Here is a 21528-nt window from a genome sequence, read left to right as displayed (position 1 = left end):
AAACCAGGGATAAAAGATTAAAATGTTAAGTTTCGCTGATAGTACTGTTATTTTAGTTCGATACTAGGTATCGATTAGAAATAATGTTTTTTTAATTTAATTCATCGCTTAGGAGAAAATTTTCAATTTAACAATAAAGAAGAGTAAAATAAAAGTAACCGAGAGGTAATTAAAGTTAATCGAGATAACGATTCTAAGGAATTAAGCACTACGGAAATATGGCAAGATTTAAAAGTAATTGTTACGTATAAAAGTCATTTTTAAAAACTGGATGACGTAAGTAAATATTAAAAGCAGACCAGGAGAGCTTTTCATGACAAAAAATATTGCGGTCAAATTTATAATTTAGAAGTCAACAATTTTAGGACAGTGAAGTACTACCAAAATTAAGACCTGAAAACCAAAGAGTAAAGGCTTTTTCAGATGTGTTTGTTACAGGATAGTGATGAAAATCGGGTGGATCCATAACACTACGAAAAGAAGTGTTGGATCAACGAGAATTATATGACAGTATTTTCTAAAATGTAGGACGCGATCGGCGAATTATACGCTAAGCCTGGAAGGCTTAGTGAATCAGGTCCTATAAGGAATAAACACGATAAAGGAAAAGAAAGCACGAGAACATGTACGAATGTTAAATACCGCAACGTAACGGTCGTAGGTCATCTGTTACAAGATATTCGCTAAATATAAGTAGAGTGTGCTTATAACGGAAATTTAGGTATTGAAGAGTGCAGTGGTTTCCCGTTACATTTATCGAGAAAAATGTTCTATTACTACTCGTTTAGCATTCCAAGACCTCCAAACCGCAGGTAATATGAATTCCTTCAGTTGACACTTCACTTTGTTCGACACAGAAATCGACTGAACAGCCTAATAACATCGCACTCAGAGAAAGTAACTCTGACCGGTGTCACTTGTACAGGGGTGAGCACTCGTGGATAGATACTGTAAAGCAGTAAATTAGTAACAATCTATATATGGGAACAACGTACGTAGTGAATACGTACGTGAAATCTACATCTGCATATGTACTATATATACTGTCTACACTCGGCAGAGGAACGTATTATTAAAGGATATTTAATCGAAAAAAGAGGATGCCAGCTCTAGAAACTCTGATGAAAACTGAGAAATTGAGGATAAAAAATAGAAAACATGGAAAAGTACATCAAACCACTCGAAGGAAATCACACGCGCGCGCTCTCTCTCTCTCTCACACACACACACAAAAACAAGGTACATCTATTATAAATGCAAGATAAATAGATTCATATAGTAGTATGAACCCACCGGGTTAGTCTAGTGGTGAACGCATCTTCCCAAATGAACTGATTTGGGAAGATATTCAAATCATCTAATTTCCTAGTTAAGTCGGTTAATTTTACACGGATTTGAATACTAGATCGTGGATACCGGTGTTCTTTGGTGGTTGGATTTCAATTACCCACACATCTCAGGAACGGTCGAAATGAGACTGTACAAGATTACACTTCATTTTTACATTCATACATATCATCCTTTGAAGTATTATCTGAAAGGTAATTACCGGAGGTTAAACAGGAAAAAGAAAAAATGTAGTAGTATGAAAATGAAATAAAAGTCTATTCTGTTTTTTTACTTCCTTGTACGAAGTAAAGGAAGTATTGTGATCGCCAAAGATTTCGGTTTTCAGATCTCAACAGAAGTATCCATTTTGACCATCCCTGAATCCATTTTGACTTGTTTCGGCGTGACGTCTGTACGTAATTATTTATCTCGTATAACTCAAAAACGATTAGCCATATGATATTGAAATTTTGGATTCAGTACTGTTGTAACATCTAGTTGTGCAACTCCCCTTTTCATTGCATTCGATTGGATCAACGGTTTCCAAAAAAGCTCAAAATCCAAAAAAATTGGATTTTGGACTTTTTCTTAGCTGCAGTAATAAGCCCTCATCGAGAGCTTTTCAACGATATATCATAAGCGATACTTATTTCCATCGGTTCCAAATAAATTCATGAAATATTTGGATCTTACAAGGGGAAGACAGATCGGTTCAATTCCAACTTCATCACTTTTTTTTAACTTTTTTTTTTTTTAATTTAAATATATTGATTTATTAACAATTTTAACTTTGTTGTAAAAAAATTTTTACGATAAATAATAAATCAATAACAACAATAAAAAAAGTTATTAATAAAATAAAATTTTATGTATTTGTAATTTAAAAAAAATGTGTATATATAATTTAATAGGTGCAGAAAGATGTGGTGTCAAATCACTTTTTTTTTTTAAATTTTCATATCCAATTTAAAATAAGTTTTATTAAGTTTTTTATTTGTACTGGTAATATACGCTGAAAAGGTTACCGATGAACCGATTAGTTATTAATCGAATCAAAAAAAAATTTTTGTAAAATAAGTAAAATTGTTACAAATGGTTCAAGAATACTCACAACTTGAATTCTAGATCAAACAGAGATAATCTGAAGAAAAACCAATACAATCAAATCTCTCCCTCTCTCTCACTCTATATATATATATATATATATATGATTTAAAAAACTTTCAAATGAAGAAAGATATCATCCCATGTCAGCTATAAAAAAACCTTTACACAGATGATAAATGCACGAATAATACCGCATTCATTTATTTTATACAATATAATAATAAAAATTTAATTCTTGGACGATGTACGGTACTTACTAATACAACAAAACTAATGTAAGAAAACTATGTAGACGAGTCTGGACGAGATAAATATAAGATATGATTTATAAAATAGAGTACATTGCCAAGGTCATCTAAACAACAAAAAGGAATAATAGCTGGAGAAGTTATATTATTTTATTATATATAATAATGTACACTGTACATTATATATATATATATATATATATATATATATATATATATATATATATATATATATATATATATACATAAGCTACAATAAATATTGCTCATTATTCTGTATAATGTTTAAATATTTAACCTTATAATCTACGTAATAAATAAAAATCTTTGTAATAGATAAACTTTATACACAAAACTGAACAAATAATTGTAAAAAAAAATTCTTTATATTATACTAATAAATTAAGTACAAACAAAACTATTTTAGACTCGATTAAAACAGTAAAATGAATTAAACCATTTGATTAATTAAAAGAAAAAATGAATAAAAATCATTTAATTTTCTTATAAAATGTTATTTTTTTATAAAAAATAACCAATAAAAGAAATATTTCACATGTTGTAAGTAAAAACTAATATGAATTTTTTGTTTAAAGAATTATAATAAAAATTGTGTATGTACTACAACAAAAATATATAAATTTAATTTAAACTGAAACGTTAATTTATAAGAATACTCACAGATCTTATTCGATAATTTTTTTTAAACTTTTAACAAATTTAAAAAAAAATTCTAATTTCGGTTTTTTTACATTCACGGAAAGAAAAACATTTTCAAAAAATCCTGTATAATATTTAAACAAAGTAAAATTATGTATATTTTCGTTATAATATATTTTAATTAGAAAAGAAAAATTGCTAAAATCATCTTATATAATGCATAAATTTTACGATAATCTTATTTCATGTAAGAAAGATTCATCAACTGCACACTTTTCAAAAAATAAACACGGATTATCAAAATAAGAAATAGTAAATGAGTACATAGTTCTTTATATATATATATATATACACACGATAGGATTCAATGAGTAAAAATGAAAATTTGTATAGGGACGTAAATAAAGAGGATTACGTGATATTCTCTTATTTTGATTTAAACGATAAAATAATTCAATTAAAGCCGTGAGGATTAATCGACATCTAGTACAAAAAAGAAAAACGTAAACACTCTACAAACAAACATGTACAAAAAAAATTATTTTTTTAAATAAATAAACCTAAAACGTTAATATTAATACAGAAAGGTATTTCATAAACATATGAAATAGTTTAATATTTCTATAACAGAATAAACTTTAAAACTAGAGGAAAGCATAAAGAAACAAAATAATTAAGGTTTTCATTTTTAAGTCGTACTTTTTTAGGTAATAAACATCGATCTATTTTTAATAACGTAAATGAAAAAAACTTCTTTCCATATTCAAAAATTATTTTTTTATTTTATAAAAAACAAACAATATTATTATTTTTCAAATATTTTTAATCGATTTCATGGGATTCGTCGATAAAATCGACCTTCTAAAAGACGAGTTATTTATTAGGGTAATTTAGATTACGGGTAGAAATAAATAAAAAAATTAAAATAATCTTTCAAAATGAAAAATCTCTATTTAATACAATCGTAAAACATTTTTTTCGAACCGATCAAATTTTAAGGCCACCCTTAAATAAGAAACTCGATATTATTGTTTTCTTAAATTCCCGTTTTTAGGAATGTATAATAAATTTAAAAGAAAATATTTTTTTAATCCGTCAAAAGAAATTTGGCTTTTGAGATTTTTAACGTAGGAAAATACTAAAAAAAAATTCTTATAAGAAAATATTATATTAATTATCTGTTTTACTGACCGCAGTAAACGATGTAGGTCCATAGTACGATAATCGTCCGAAACCCGGCGACTAACAAGAGAATGGTTAGCTTTGGTGAAGCACCCCGGCAGTTATATTCCTCTACAATGGACTGTCGTATACTGAACCGCCCGTAGCCGTAGCAGCTCGCATTGCGCGCCCTGCGTCCAACAACATCCGAGAGAGTTCACTTCCCCACCCCCGAGTCGCTCTTCGCTCGCTCACACACACTCTTCATTCTATCTTTGTTTTATTTTTTATTCTGCTTTCCACCGCACACCACTAAAAACTACACCGTCCTTTTTTTTATATACTAGCTTCGCCTGATTGACTAATTAAACTGCAGGTTCTCCGCACCAGACAGACCGTACCGTCATTCTACGGGGCAGCAGACAGAGACTATCCGCTCTTTATCACGATATACAAAAAGAGGTAGAAGATAGGAAGATGTGATAAATGTAAAGAACGAAGTGATAATTCCTCGAACGTACACCGCAGATATTCTCTAGTACTCGACTAATTTGTACGTTTTAGAGACGCGTTTCAAAGTTTCGCATTAGACGTGTAACAGTCATTCGTTTTCGCAAACGTAAAATTTTTAACTGCTCTTTGCGCATTTAAGAAAATAAATCTATACGTACATTAAAAAACAGTAATTACGATCTGTTTAAAAAAAATTTACATTAGGCGAAGAAAATCCATTCCGACGGCTTAGTACCGGTGTAATACTTTCTCGATATACTACGATATAAACAAACGATAAATAAGAAAATTTGTAACCTTTGATTTATATCCAAGGGTAATTTGTACGATATATTTCTTCTACCGGGTGATATCTGTGTTTTTTCTGCACGAAATAGTATATTAATTTGTTATTGCAAGTTATCGATCTTACGTCTTATAATGACTACGACATATAAAAAGCATCTGAGATACTACCGGTGTCGTTCAGTAATTAAAGACACAAATGACTGCAAAAAGTACATTTTTTCCAATGACGATAAAAATAACGCTACTTCTCAATATAATCCCCGGCTACGTTTAGTCAATCGTCCCGATTTTCTGTGAGCGTTCTTGTTTCAGTAGTAAAAAATTGTTCGATCTCTGTTATCTGAACCGTTCTAGTACCGCATTCTTGACCGCTAATTGCAGCCGAACTCGGCGCCGCGAAAACCTCTTTGAGAAAACTAGAAAAAAAATTTGCTGGGGCGAGATAGTCACTCTAAGGTGGGGATGTCAACTCCCGACCCGACTTTTGTGTAGCTTTCTTGTCTTTGGAACGTATGGGGTGGACTTTATCGTGCAGACGAATAACCTACGTCTTCGGATATAACCAGGGTGGGTGTATGTCATAATAATACAAAAGTACGTACATTACATATTTTTATTCATTAATCCAATAAATTGGACCTTTACGGTTCAAAGCCACAATCGGCATCGCTTTGCCGGCTGACACGCAGATTTTGAATTTTTGCTGATGAGGGAATTCTGATGTTTCTATTCTATGCTCTGTCGTTCGTATTCCCCCTCAAAACTAAAAACGTTTTAATTTAAGTTTCATTGCGAGTTATTACGCGATGTAAAACCATTAATTTCCGATAAAAACCGACGTTTTAGTTCATTACAAGATTGAATTCAGGTGTCGGTGATTTCGAGTGGACCGTCTCGGAACCCACTTTGAACACATTTTGCGGTGATTCAGCTTACCGTAGCTAATGGAATAGATAGTGCCGATAATAGCACCATAAATTTCAGAGATTTCCCAACAGTTTTACGCGTCTGTCCTCGCGAATAAGATCGTTAATGGTATTTTGGAAAGCGTCAGTCGAAACTTTCATCCGTCTTCAACCGCATTTAAAATCTGTGATACTTGTTCTACTTCATTTAAACTATTCGACCCGATTATAAAAATGTTCACGTTTAATAAAATTTTACGATATCGTTTTAACAACGGCGAGTTAGTTTCGGCCGGTTTTACACCTTAGGAAATAAAGATCTTATGACTGAAACGTTTCAAGTCGAGCTGATATTTTGAAATAAAGAAAAGAGCTCGTAATAATGGAGTTTTTTTCGTATACCTGATACATTACACGGAAACAGGTATTTTAAACTGAAACGTTGGACAGTTTACTTTTTATGACATCCTGAGCCGCGTAGAGAAAAACAACCGCTTTGTGACGGTCCCGGACGCCATGCTACTCCCTCCGTTCCTATCTCTGATAGGCTTTACCGCAGCTCGTCTTTGAGACCCTCTACACCCTTTAACACATCACAGTCATCTGTTTGGACTCTTCAGGGTGCCGACAATGCAAATGCCTCGGCAGATGTTTTTTATCAGTGTATTTACACGACCTACTAGCGCCTTCGTAAGGCCTTTTCCGACCGCGACAATTTATAACCCTCAACTATCAAATTAATCGATTCGCGGAAGCGCGATTCCCGCGCCTTCCTCTAACACCGAAGGTTTCACACTCACCATCTATGACAGTAACTCTCGTGTATTTACGAATTATGTTTGTTGCACAACCCTTAGGGAACAGTTTAAGGTACCGCTTCTGTTGGTGAATATTAGCTTCGTTAATATTTTTAAAAAATCTCATACATCAGTACACGCTTGCTGAAACCCAATAAACTTTAGATCAGTAAGCTCATCTAGAAATTTCACAAAGATATTGAAAAAATAAATGCTGAACAGAATTTCTGAACTAAAAAAAAAAAAAAAAAAAACCAATAACCTTTCTCCCAAGTTTCTATTCTGTATTATAGGTGTTCATCAATTTCTTAAATATTTTTCAGAACAAAATAAGTGAGTTAGACTGAAAAATTAATATCTGTTTTTGTAAAAGAGAGCAAAATTCCTGCACAATTTTTAAATCTAGTATTTTATTTATTTATTTTGTTATTTAGATGTTCATCATTATTTTTTCTAAAAATGATCTATCCATCCTATCATAGGTTTCGTCCTAAGCAGTCTGTTTTCTTCAAAGGAATTGTACAAACATATTTTGTATATAAAAATACGCATTTTGTTTTAATATATTAAGCGTGCAAAAAAATGTTCATTCCATGAAACGACTGGAAATTTGATAGATGTCTACTATCTATTGTTCGTTTCGTGCCTGAATTCGTAAATCGTCCACGTCTAAGCCTAAGATGAAGTAAACCCAGGACCTGTAAAAACCAATAACCTATCATCGACTCCATCCGGTAGATGGGCTGCTTGTTGACCCATCCGGTCAGTAGAGGTTTGCTACACGGTAGCTACGCATTAAGTATGGGAATTTTGAAGTCCATATTATATAAAGCCGAACTTCCTAATTCCTTCTAAAGCGGAAAAAAGGTGCAATTTCCTAAAAAATTTCAAAAATTCCGTAAATTAAATCCTTTCGTGAACCCACTGTACGTTTACAAGAATGGACATTTTCAAAGCTCCATTAGCTCACACAATTATCCCTAACGAGGTGAATAACACAAGAAAAGTTTGTTTACGATTAAAAATAAAATAAGCAATTCTGCATTCTTGAACCTAGAAGGATTTTATATTCATTATTTTTTGGGGGGATTTTCATTGAAAACGTTTTTAAGAAATTATCTATAGCCTAAGCTCTAGCCGTTGTCAGTAGATATATGTTCATTCGCAAAGCAATTTTTTTTAATTTTTTCAAAAAACGTAATAATTATAATCTGATATATTGAGGATATTTACCGTCAACAAATATCCGAAAGAAAAATTATTTATAAGTAAATTACTCCGATCTCTTCTCAAAAGTGTTTTATTTTAAACTTCAAAAACAATATTTATTTTAAATGTATAACACCGACCTATTAATTTATATCGGAATATCAATAAAGTTTTATTACGTGAATTTCCAGAAGAAAGTAGGACGAAGGTCGGTACATTTTTTTTATATTTTAAAAAACTTCTTTTACGATTTTCATTTAATTTTACAAAAAAGACTTAAAACGATTTACGATTTTTATTTGCCAGGCTATTCACGTGTTTGTTACTATATATTCACGTATAAAGACCAGTACTTTCATCTTAAAAATTTTCAACCTAAAGGTGCGGGTTCGAATCTATTTCTAATTATAAAAATATTTTAAATAATATAGGATATTATTATTAATCTAGTAATAACAGAGTCGTCTACGAGTGGATTTAAAACTTATAAACCTAACTTATTAGAACAGAAATGTTTCATTTAAATTCTTTCGTATACTTCAACTTAATTATTTATTTTTATACTTGTAAACAAAAAGTAAAATTATTAAATCGGTTTAAGTAGTTAAAGGTAAATAAAAATAAAAATTTTGATGGTTTGTAAGTAATTTTTTAGCCCTGTAAATCGTTAACGGAAGTAAAATCTTTATGAAGTAAAAACCGCGAACGGTATTAACAAAATATTAACATCTGTAATTCTATTAGGTAATAATGCAGTTTGCCTTTTACCTTTATAACAGATATATAATATACAACAGCGAGATGAAGGCTCGTCGAGCGTTTAGAAAAACCCTTTACTAAGAAAACATTAAAATGAAAATGAAGTCCGAACAGGTCAAAGGTAAAGCTGATATATGAATATAAAAATTAATCGTTTTAAAGTATTCAAAAGATCACAAAGAAATCTTCATCGGAAATGACCACAAAGAAAGATAATCCGACTGAAAATGCATTAGCACATGCGACGTCTAAAGTAGTCTTGTAAGGTAGTATTGTAAGGATAGTCCTCTCATAAATATTACTAGGCAAATCACAAGTGGACACGCTGTTCTATATTAATAGTAATTTAAGTATGTGTATTTTAACATAAAAAGTTATTACTAAAGAAATGAAAAAAGAGATGTTCTTTTCAGCCGACTTTATTAGAAAAAAGAAGTATCGTGTTAAATAGTTTTTTGATAAACCCTTTTGTTATTTAAGTAAGTTTACGTTAAGGTTACATCCGAAGTAGTAACATCGAACGATTAACTTGGACTTAATAGACTAAAAAGAACAAAAAACCGAAAACGCACAGACACCACGAATGGATGAAATAAAAAGAATTCACGATAGAGTTACGTGAAGCGCAAAATACGATTTGACAGGGATAAGAAGCGTCGTTACACGCACACTGCACGGCGGTAAGGCCTTGTTAAAATATGACATAAGGGAAATCATCGTCTTTTAAACCCAGTTTGTCACATTATTCCACGAATTTAACAATACAAAAAATTACGGTAATATTTTTGGCTCGCATTAAGTATAATTCTGACGTACCAAAAGTTCATAAATTGAAATTTTAAGTTATTTTTCTTCTGAAATTAACTTAATATTAAATAAAATACAGTTTTAATTAAACGATAAATGTAATCGATTAATTTAGAAGTAAACGTATCTACCTAAGATTAGACATCAAAACTCTTATAATTTACAATGATTTACACTTCACTGAAGAAGCGTACTAATCCGTTCAAGAACAAGATTAAATAAAACTGACAAATATATAAGTATATTTTTTTTTAAAGTAACGTTTTTTTTAAATTCATTAATAAATGTTTCTAAGCGAGTAAGAAACTAATTCATAATTAACTTCCCCAGAACTACTAGAGGAAGCTACCCTCCCTAATTGTAACGTGATATGATTCATACCCGAAAAACTGCACCGTTGAAACTTTAAAGAATTCGTTTTTATTACTTTGTTTTATTCCAAATTATAAATAGTAAAAAGGTGTTTAAAGAATAATACGCTGAGGTAACAGGACAAGTTCAACGGCAAGAACTAACAAACAGTTAATTAGACTTTTTAGCGCTGAGTTCACTAAAGGCAAGGCGACTCATGTAGCACGATTTTATCGTTTAGTTACGAAGACGACAAAGATGAGCCGTCATAATTTTCGAACTACTCTATGACGGATGCTAAATTACAATGCAAGGCCACAAATAAGTTTACTGCTATCCTACAGGCCAGCAGCGTTCTCTTCCTGCACAAAAAATACATGCGCGCGTCTGTGTGTGTGTGTGTGTGTGTGTGTGTGTGCGCGCGCGCGCGTGCGCGTGCGCGCACATAAACATACACACCTTGCTGGGCAGTTAAAAAATTTTCACTTTCGTTTTCTTTCCTTGATATTTAAAATAGTTAACAGAACTGCGATCTCGTAAGATAAACCACATGTAGTTTTCATTTTGAAATAAGTTTATTTAAAATTATTTATAATAAATCTATCTGTACAATAAAATAAACAAGCAGTGGTACAATGTTTTAACTGGTGGGCGAGTACCAGAACATTTTAACTTCCGTGCTTGCACACGGGCCCACAACCCACGTATTTTTTCTATACGGTCTCACGATTACAATTTAATTTAATTTAGTACATTAGGTTTTATTTATAAATTATTATTACCGCAAAATTTACGATAGAAATATACAATCGTTATACAAAAGCGATAATACTGAAATATAACTTAAACATCAAACGCGCAAAAGTAAAGCTGGAAATCAACTGTCGAACATGAATTATACTTGGTACGCTATATTTTTACCGATGCGTTTGAAGCTTAACAACTTGCCTTTTAATAATAGGAAAATAATCGCAGGCGGGCTCGGTTCATTTTTAAATCGGTTATTTTTAATCTGTACAATTTTATTTCATTAATAACATTTCTCACGAAAAAACTGAAGAAAGTACACTTTTTAAGCGAGCTTGTGAAACGCGTAAAAATAAAATTTTCTCGCCTAAACGCATAATAATTATATTTTCTCATTGTTCTCACCCAAAATAGTTTTTTCTTTTCTTGACAAACGGTCGGTCTTTCATTAACGGTTTTTTAATTAATTTTTCACGTATTTGTATTTTCTTTATTAATATTTATTTCGGTGAGAAATAATTACCTAAAAAATAGCAAATAAACCGTCTTTTTCGTTTTTATAAGCTGAATAAACAAATTCTACATTGTAAACGTGTAAAAAAATGTAATCCGTTATTACTACATACGAGTATGTGAAGTAATGTATTTTTAAATATACACTAAACTTTAGTTTTTTTTTTTTAATAACGACTTTAGAGGAAAATATACTGCGACTTCATACAACGGGTCGAACGAATAAAAATACCTTCTAATACAATAGCATTTACTAATTAGTATTATCACTTCGCTTCCTTTAATTCTCTAAACTAAAAACCGGAGTAAAACTCTAGTTACATTATAGCAATATCCGTAAAAAACTGCAGTCGAATAGCAACCTCTATGTTGTAATACTTTAAGCCAACGATTCCCAAAGTGTGCGGCACGGCGCCCCGGTGTGCCGCAGCCTCTTCATAGGGGCGCCGCGAAATATTGTAAAAGCTTCATAATTAATCGGATCGAGACATGTGTAATTATTAATTTAATGTTAATAAAGTAAAAAAAAAATAATAAATGAAGGTACACGAGTTTTATTTATTTTTAGCTCTTACTTTCGAGTAATCATACCTTTACCTTTTGGTAGGGCGCCATGGAAAAACTTTAATTGAAAAAGGGCGCCGCGACTCGGAAAAGTTTGGGAACCACTGCTTTAAGCAGTTACTACAGCGGCGCAGAATCGGTCTTTCTAGACCGATTCGTCTTAAGCTTATCTACGATTAGAAAATCTACAGTACGGTATTAATGCTTTTTATCGATGTTGAGTAATTGAAATTTACTAGCGATAAAAGTATATCATAATTAATCGACAATTTACGATCGCATAAATAAAAAGTAATTTTCACATATGCAACAAAAAAAAAACTGCCGATGATGTTAATGTAATTTCCAGTATGCGATTACAGCTTAAACTTAAAACACTTGTCAAGTAATTAATAATTATTATTATTCTAAAATTCTATTTATTCTCATATTGAAGAAGAACGATTAAAAAAAGAAGCTTTCTGAAATTATTTATTAATAACACTGTTTAAAAATGTAAAGAAACAATGAACGGCATAGATGAAGTCCTACGCAAGAACTATCGCATGAAAATAAACAAGAACAAAACAAAAGTAATGAAATGTAGTAGAAATAACAAAGATCGACCGCTGAATGTGAAAATAGGAGGAGAAAAGATTATGGAGGTAGAAGAATTTTGTTATTTGGGAAGTAAAATTACTAAAGATGGACGAAGCAGGAGCGATATAAAATGCCGAATAGCACAAGCTAAACGAGCCTTCAGTAAGAAATATAATTTGTTTACATCAAAAATTAATTTAAATGTCAGGAAAAGATTTTTGAAAGTGTATGTTTGGAGTGTCGCTTTATATGGAAGTGAAACTTGGACGATCGGAGTATCTGAGAAGAAAAGATTAGAAGCTTTTGAAATGCGGTGCTATAGGAGAATGTTAAAAATCAGACGGGTGGATAAAGTGACAAATGAAGAGGTATTGCGGCAAATAGATGAAGAAAGAAGCGTTTGGAAAAATATAGTTAAAAGAAGAGACAGACTTATAGGCCACATACTAAGGCATCCTGGAATAGTCGCTTTAATATTGGAAGGACAGGTAGAAGGGAAAAATTGTGTAGGCAGGCCACGTTTGGAGTATGTAAAACAAATTGTTGGGGATGTAGGATGTAGAGGGTATACTGAAATGAAACGACTAGCACTAGATAGGGAATCTTGGAGAGCTGCATCAAACCAGTCAAATGACTGAAGACAAAAAAAAAAAAATGTAAAAAAAAATCAATCCTGTACACCTTAAGATACTGTAACAGGACCAGTATAACGGACCAGGATAACGGATTTCTTCCGATTAAAATGAAAGAATGAGAAAATAATAACGAAAAGATTCTTGAAGGAACTAAAACGTATCCTTTTCTCAGGCTAACATGTCCGTTTAACATCTGTTCTTCGTAGTGCGGACAATGGCGTCTCCAACAGCTGTTGTACGACGGCAAGAGTTACCGGACCGAAATAAAAATTTACGGGAAAACTTAAGGACGAAGACGTCGAAAGTTATTTCGCTTCAACAGTGAAGGAATGAGGCGGATACGGTTCTGCAGGCCAGAGGATATATAAATACTGCCAGGACCGGCGGGAACAGTTAGTAGTTAAGCGAGTAATCCTGCGATTAGTTCTGCGAGGCCGTGTTGGCGTAGTCACGATAACATTGAGTTGTTCTGCGAGGCCAGGTTCGTCGTGGTGGTGGTGACGGCGATATAAGTGAACGTGTAGTAACAACGAGTGAATAATAGTACGTCACAAGCGTTCCAGTGGGGACAGTGGTTGGACCCAGCAAGTTGTTCGGCGAGTTATTGGCAGGCAACAGCGAAAGTGACAGTATTAAATTCATTCATAAAATGCGGGGTAGTTCCATTGTAAACGTAAAAATAATAATATTTACTGATAACTGAATCGTGTGAACTTTAAACTTTCCATTGTTATCTTCTTGTTAATGCAATATCAGGTTTTAGAAGTCGTTAATAAATTAGTCTCTATTATGGTTTTTGTAATTTAACTGTCTTTAACGAATCTTGACCTTATCTGAATTACTATTTTGTATGTCGTGTATTATTACTATTATTATTTATTTTATCTGCTAGGTTTTTAGAGTAATAAATTGTATTTATAAAAAATGTTTGGTTTGTTAGTCTCTCATTATCCTGGTCGAGTCGCAAACACGTGACAATATTATACCGCAAAAAATCTTACAACGAAGTTAAAAAATTACATCAAATGACAGTAGTTATCGGCTATTTCAACAAAAAAAAAATGTTACATTGAGATTACGTAATTGTTTAAATATTTTTTTGCATTTTGATAAATATTTGAGTTTTTTTTTATAATAATGAATATACATGAAAATAAAAATTAATTTACATGAAGTTACAAAGAATGTATATAACGATAGCAGTTATAAAACTCGGACATTAGAAATTTAAAATAAACCTACAACAAAAAAAAATCTACATTGCAGTCAACTTCAATTGATTTTGTGAACACAATCCTATTCAAAAATAAATCGATCTATAATTCTTTTCTTAAGAACGTGTATTTTATATTTCTAATGCTTTTAAAAATGTATTTTATATTTCGGAAATAACTAAACGCACTTCGGAAATAATAAATAGCCAAAAATTTAAAAAGGCTTGTTTTTTTAGTTTATTTAACTAAATTTACAACTGTACGTCATAACAACGAAAATGTATTTTCTTACAGTGAATGTGTAGATAATAAATTATGAAATATTTGTGAACAATATTAGAAACGTGAACAATATCCGGTGACAGGGCTCCGGCGTGAATTTAAAAGTAGATGATAATATTATCTAATAATATATTATTATAACTTAATGTTACAAAATATCTGCTCAAATGACGGTTTAACCGGTTTACAAGATTGTCGGAATGCTGATGGTGAGACAAACGATTGACTATAAAGTGATTAACGAAAAAAGCAGATTTACACGAGGTGTTTTTACAGTTACAAAAAATTTAGAGTACCCAAAATTAAAAAAAATCCTACTTTGTTTAACATTATTTTTTTAGAACTTTTTAAATAACAAGAAACGTGCAGAAAATCTCTTGCGAAAACGTAATTTTTTTCGCTCATATTTTTGTTCGTGTAATTTCCAAGCCTTACAGCTTCAACAAATTAATTCCGTAAAAAATATTTTTACGCGTTAAAATGAAGACATTTATATTTAACTTGTACAGATTTTAGATTGTTTCGGCAATTATTTCGACGAAAGTTTTACGTAACCGTACGAATAACTCTTTGACGTCAATTTTATACCAAAAAATAAAAAAATAACGTAATTTATTACCCTGAGATGGATGTTGTAAATAAAGAAAGGGGTTGAATTAATGAGTCCAAAAATTCATTTAATTAAAAACTTTTAATTAAGTTCATCGTGTTTCGTTTAATCTGTACAACGTACTTATTAAAATTATTGCTCTAATAAGGGTTTTCCTTTACCGGTTTACTTATTTTACACATCCTCGAAAGCGATTTCTTACAGATTGCTATTTTATCACTAGGGTATTTTAAAAAAACAGTAACTTCAAAACGTAGGAAGAAAAGAAATTTACGTATCTTCCTTCCAGACGTTTAACAAAGCTGATTTTCTATCGCTTATATTGTAACTGTTTTGGAGATTATAATTAAATATTTTAATTTTTTACTTGAAAATATATAAAGTATACTTAAAATTATATATTAATGAATTCTCTTCTTTCACCGGCGCTACAGTCCAATGTGAACCTCCTGTAAAATGAATTATGAGACTAATTTATAATTTCTTTGATCTCAACAAAATGGAAGAAGACGTCAGGGAGGTCGGCGGTCCGTCCCGCATTGTATAATATTTCAATGCGAAGACTGCTGAGGTTGGAGTTGGTGCGACTGATGTAAGAGAGGAGGCGTTAGCTGAATTGACGGCCTCTCTTAATTTGTTTAATCTTAATGATGGTGCTCCCACCTTTTTTAGGGGTGGAAGTAACCCAGTCCTGGATCATGTGTACGTATCCGAGACTGTAGCTCCCCTAGTCGATAAGAGTGAAGTGTCTAACGAGGAGATGTGTAGCGACCGCAAAGGGATGTGGGTTGAATTACGCTCAACACCCGTTCGTAAGCAGGTGTCATGGAATACGAGTCAGGCACAATTAGAGCGATTCAAAGCGCGACTTATCGCTAAATTCAACGAGGATGTTCCGCTGAATCCTGACGATCCGGCGGAGTCGCTTCGTAACGTTTGTAAAGAGGTTCTCACGAGGATGAGAGAAGTTAAGCGGAAAGTTTATCGATGGACTGCGGTGATCGGTGAGCTACGGGCTGGTGCCATGAAAGCGAGAAGGAGGATGCAGCGGAGTATAGAGAGCGGTAGAGGTGATGTTGACGAACGTAGACGTCAGTTTAAGTTACCGAAGAGCGAACTTAAGAAAGAGATAAGTAAGGAGAAGGACGCGTCTTGGGACCGACTTCTTGCCGGAGGATCTATGGGGGTCAGATTTACAGGAGTTTTACGAGGCGGATGAGTAGAAGATTATCTGTAATCTCGGCAGACCGGATCGGTCTAATTGTGGGCGCCCTATTTCCTGCCTTGCAGGACTTTTGAATAGAATATGGATTCCCTCGGGATAATAAGTAGGTTATCTCTTCCAGAACTAGAAGTCGCTGTGGAGAGGGTTAAACCCTAGGAAGAGCCCGGGACATGATGGTGTCCCGGGAGAAATTGCCAGACCAGTGGTAAAGGAGTTTCCTTACACAGTTCTGGATTCGATGAATTACGCTTTTACGAGGGATGCTTTTCCACTTTGTCGGCGAACGGCTAGAAAGATTCTCTTACCAAAGCCAGGGAGAGATGCTAATGGTCCAGGATCCTTTAGGCCTGTGTCCCTTTTAAATTCTGTCGGGAAAATATACGAGAGAGTTATCGAGAGACGCCTCAGGAATCACTTGGAGACTAACGGAGGTCTTTCTACGCTGCAATTCGGGTTCCGCAACGGCAAATCGGCGATCCACGCGATTAGGGAGGTCATGAACTTCGCAGATGAGGCGTCTACCGGGACATGGCGGACTCAGGCAATAGACCTGGACCGATAGGGGTGTCTATTCACGTTATTCTTATATGTATAGCCTAAGAAAGGGATTTATTTAATAATAGGCCTACAAAGCGTATATCATCATTCTACTGAATAGGATGGTCATCGATAGTCAAAACAGAACTAAAATGAGAAGATTTCTTCCTAAAGAAGTGTACACAGCAGATTTTCTCTGGTGAAAATTTGAATAATTTCAAATTATTCTTTGCCCCTTTGTTGAAGGCGTTTAACGCTCGTTGCAATTTATATTTCACCACAACGGTATTATTACTGGCATATACGATTTCCAGATCAACGATGAAGACCAGGCCTGGTATGCGGCCCGCCTCGTTAAATTGTGCGGTCCGCTGGCGATTTTATATTTCTACTGAAATTTTGTTTCTCGTTGTATGTATAAAAAAAATTAAATAAATGAAAATTTGCATGTCATTGTTATAATCTGCAAGTATGACTACGAACTCCAGTTCTATATTTGATATCCACGAACGCCAAATATTACTGAAAGAATCGGTTTCGTTAGGCAGGCATCCATTGGTAACGTTCATCTATAATTTGAATAAAGTTATGCGATAAGGAAACAATCCGCACATTTTTGCTGTTAGTAATGTAGGAGAATGGAATGATGACGTCGAGCGGCGGGCAGCGGGTTGTCCATGAGGAACCGTTGCGGTGTAGTTTTGAGAGCCGAACGAGAAAGGTGTACGACAGGAACGCGAACGGAGAGCACGTGCGTCGCCCGCACAATTCATTTAAATATACACACATTATAGGCTGTTTACGTGATTTCACTGCCACGGTAAATCGTTCAACTTGCAGTTAATCTCTTCTGTAGCAAGCTAGCCGCTAGGGTACATCCCTACTCCAGAGCTGTCAACCCTGGAGGTTCGGTCCGGTACTCCGGTGGAACAGGGATATGTATTGCCAAAAAGCGGATGCGCAATCTCCGCAACGACTTCAGGCTCCTACTCACAGAAGTTTTCAGGACTGCTATGTCTCAAACACGGCCACCTTCTTCATGCTTGAATGAATTCAACTGAACGGCACGAGGACAAAGGCAGGGTCTCTGTTACATCTGCAATCGCATCGACCCTGGCCGTCATATCGCCAGCTGTAAGGATGGTGTAAGTCCGTATTCAAAATCGATTTCGATCGTGGAAGATCTGCAAACGGCCCTAAAATCCAGTCTTTATAATGCGTTCGACTCCACCTACAGCGACCTGTAGATGGAAATTAGATCAAAAGAATCTTATCATATTTTCACGGAAAACAGTCGGAGTCCCGCTTTATCCAGCTATATGAATTGTAGAGCTGTTACAGTCTTGGACGTGAAACATATGGTATGGTTCGGAACTCAGGTCAGCACCAGCATTATTATTATTATTATTATTATTCTGCTACATTAAAGTTGTTACTCAATTTTTTTGTTTGTTTGTTTGCAATTAGACTATTTATTTTATTTTATTATATTTAATTTTAATATAACTCACTTTTTACTTCCATAGGCGGCTGAGTTGTAATTTTACGATTTACATAACACAATTTTTATAAATTTCAAAAGAAATATGCTACATCAAATTTTTACAATTTCCATTCTCTACAATTAATTTATTTTATTACATTTTAGACCGCCGGTATGTTTGTTACATTTACAATAATATTTATAAATTACAATATTACTACAGAACGTGGAACGTCATTTCCAATTTTCGTGAAATGTTATCTTTCACATAACCCTTTGCCAACATTTTTTGTTATATCTAGAAAACAAAGTCCCGTCTTAATTAGTAACGACTACATATTAAAACTACTCTGCAACTATATACTGGACATAAATAGAATATGTTTTTTGTGAAGAATCTTCATCTGCAGCCGTAGGAGTGCCTTATGATCTAAGCACTGAAATAGTGTGATGATATAAATGTCACTAATTAATCTATAAAAATTGGATAAACTATATGTTAAAAAAAAATAAATAAATAGAATCAAGCATTTCTAAAAAGTCGAGTGCCAAAGTGGAACTCACAGCCTGCTGAAGGAATTTCGACAGTACTACATGCGGTACTCACGTCATTAAACCTGTTAATTTACGGCCTACGATGTATAATAAAAAGTAACCTTTTTCCTAGAAATTTGAGGGTTTTAAGCCTTTATAGTAAACATTTGCGTGTACAAAATAAGTAAGATTCTAGAGGGAAAGCGAGTTTATCTCTCAAATTTAATCATTACAGGCTGTTATTGTATAACAACCGAACGACATAAATCGAGGTAATGGGTTATTGATTTATTTCAAGTCGTTACGAAATACCAAGATCGTGAAATTAAACAAAAATATTGTATATAAAAACTTTAAATACAATTATGTACAAACTTCTTTTATAAAAAAAGTTATTTTTTTACTTTGAATGCAGTCTGACGACTGAAATTTGGTAATCGTTCAGATCGAGAAATAAATCTGAACCTAGTAGATGGTAACGTAACACGTAACAAGAATACATTAAATAAACGTCAATGAAGTTGATTTAAAAAGTTACATTTATTATAATTATTGAAGGACAATTCGATAAAAAAGTTACCCTTATTTATATAATACAGTAATATTACTAGTATTACCAGTTATACTGGTATAATACGTTACCAGCGTTCTATAAGTCTAATGGTAATGCATTTCAAATGTGCATACGTTCTACTACATCATACATTAATTAAATCATCTAGTTAAGTAAACATTACTCGTTACTTATACGATTTTTTTTATTTCCAATTTCGTCATAAAATAGCTGTAAAAAAATTAATATATGCAAAATTGGAGTGAAGTATTTTCAACTCAAACTATCATCTTGTTGCAAGAAACTGTACGTATCGATAACACTATCGGTAATATCCAGACTAATGATTAAATGAATAGATAAGACGCGAGTTTATCAGATAGCTCGTGTCTGTGTCATGTCTGTATAAAATAAAAAATCTGATGCGGATAATACATGACTTCCTTGAACGCCTTAAATTACATATACGCATTTTTAAAATTACATAAAATTTTATTTCATTAAAAACTTCAGATATTTTTCTTCTTTTTTTTGTAGTTATTTTATTATTATTCATCGTAAAACCTTTTTACAACGAGAGGATAATGATTATTAATAAATCAATATATTTAAATTAAAAAAAGGAGATGAAGTCTGATTCGAGCTGAAGTGCCTTCCCCTAAGATCCAAATATTTCATCGATTAAAATTCTATTTGGCTATAACTTCGGAACCGATGAAAATAAGTACCGCTTATGAGATATCGTAAAAAACTCTCGATGACGATTTATTACTACAGTTAAGAAAAAGTCCAAAATCTAAATAGTTTTTAATTTTGGGCTTTTTTGGACACTTTTGGTTCGTTCGATTGTAATCGGAAAGGGAGGTGGACAACGAGAGGTAACAACAGTCCTAAATCCAAAATTTCAACATCCTACAGTTAATCGTTTTTGGGTTATGCGAGATACATACAAACGTCACAGCGAAACTAGTCAAAATGGATTCAGGGATGATCAAAATGAATATTTCCATTGAAATCTGGAAACGAAATTTTTGCGATCATAACACTTCCTTTACTTCTTACAAGGAAGTAAAAACCATTTTATTTTGGTCGGTACATAATAATACATGCTACTCTATAAATATAAAAAGGAACTTCCAAGTATTGCCTGAATGGAACAACGGAAACCGTAAAAAAATCTCGGTCAAAGCAGCATCAAAAATTATAAAAGAACAAAATAGATGCTATTAAAGTTCATACTAATATTTAAAATATCACATGAAATAATATTAAGGTAAATACACGAAGATATTAAATTTGAATATTAACTACAAAATAACTCGCAATTCAGACGGCGTTAATAAAAATTAAACGAGCACATATTTATGTATAGTTAGCGATTATGCAGAAAATTTAATGTTTTTTCTTTAGTCACTATTATTTAAAAAAGCTGACAACACAGTTGTTTCTGATGCACGGCTCGCGCGCGCGCGCGCACACACGCACCTTAATTTAAAATTATTATTATTTTATTTAAATATAATATTTTTTCGTTTATTTAATTTCAATGGTTCTAACTAAAGCGCGCGCGCATACCGTATTTAATTCGCGAGGGTGTGGGGGTACTATCGGCGACGGTCGGCACTAACTAAACACAAATTACATAGAAAAAATTTCACTTGTACAGTCGGGAAAACCGGTGTAGCCGCGAGGCTTAACGCAGCAGGTACCTACTTAACCGGGCGATCGAGCTCGAGACCCGGCCAGATTGTGTTACTTTTTTACACTTTAAATATTATTAATTTATTTAATTCTACCACTCACTTGTGACGTCACAGCATAGCGGACAACTACAACAGCATTTTTTGTGATTGGGGTGCGATTTTGCAATAACTTTTTTTTTTGTAAATATTGTTATTTTTTAATCGTTAACAAACGC

At 32.9% G+C, this 21528-nt stretch overlaps 1 protein-coding gene across 4 annotated transcripts in view; it reads right to left on the bottom strand.

The window, feature by feature from the left end:
* Ppn (proteoglycan-like sulfated glycoprotein papilin) overlaps positions 1-4674 on the bottom strand; it is a 531917-nt gene extending 527243 nt beyond the window's left edge. For all 4 annotated transcript variants that reach the window (XM_075365575.1, XM_075365573.1, XM_075365571.1 and 1 more), the window contains exon 1: positions 4536-4674. In XM_075365575.1, coding sequence (XP_075221690.1) covers positions 4536-4558 — 23 coding nt within the window. In that variant the 5' untranslated portion in view covers positions 4559-4674. The remainder of the gene's footprint in view (positions 1-4535) is intronic.
* Positions 4675-21528: the final 16854 nt, after the last annotated feature.

This window comes from Lycorma delicatula, chromosome 5, assembly GCF_047948215.1.
Source record: "Lycorma delicatula isolate Av1 chromosome 5, ASM4794821v1, whole genome shotgun sequence".
Taxonomy (NCBI): domain Eukaryota; kingdom Metazoa; phylum Arthropoda; class Insecta; order Hemiptera; family Fulgoridae; genus Lycorma; species Lycorma delicatula.
This window is presented reverse-complemented; position numbering and strand designations above follow the sequence as displayed.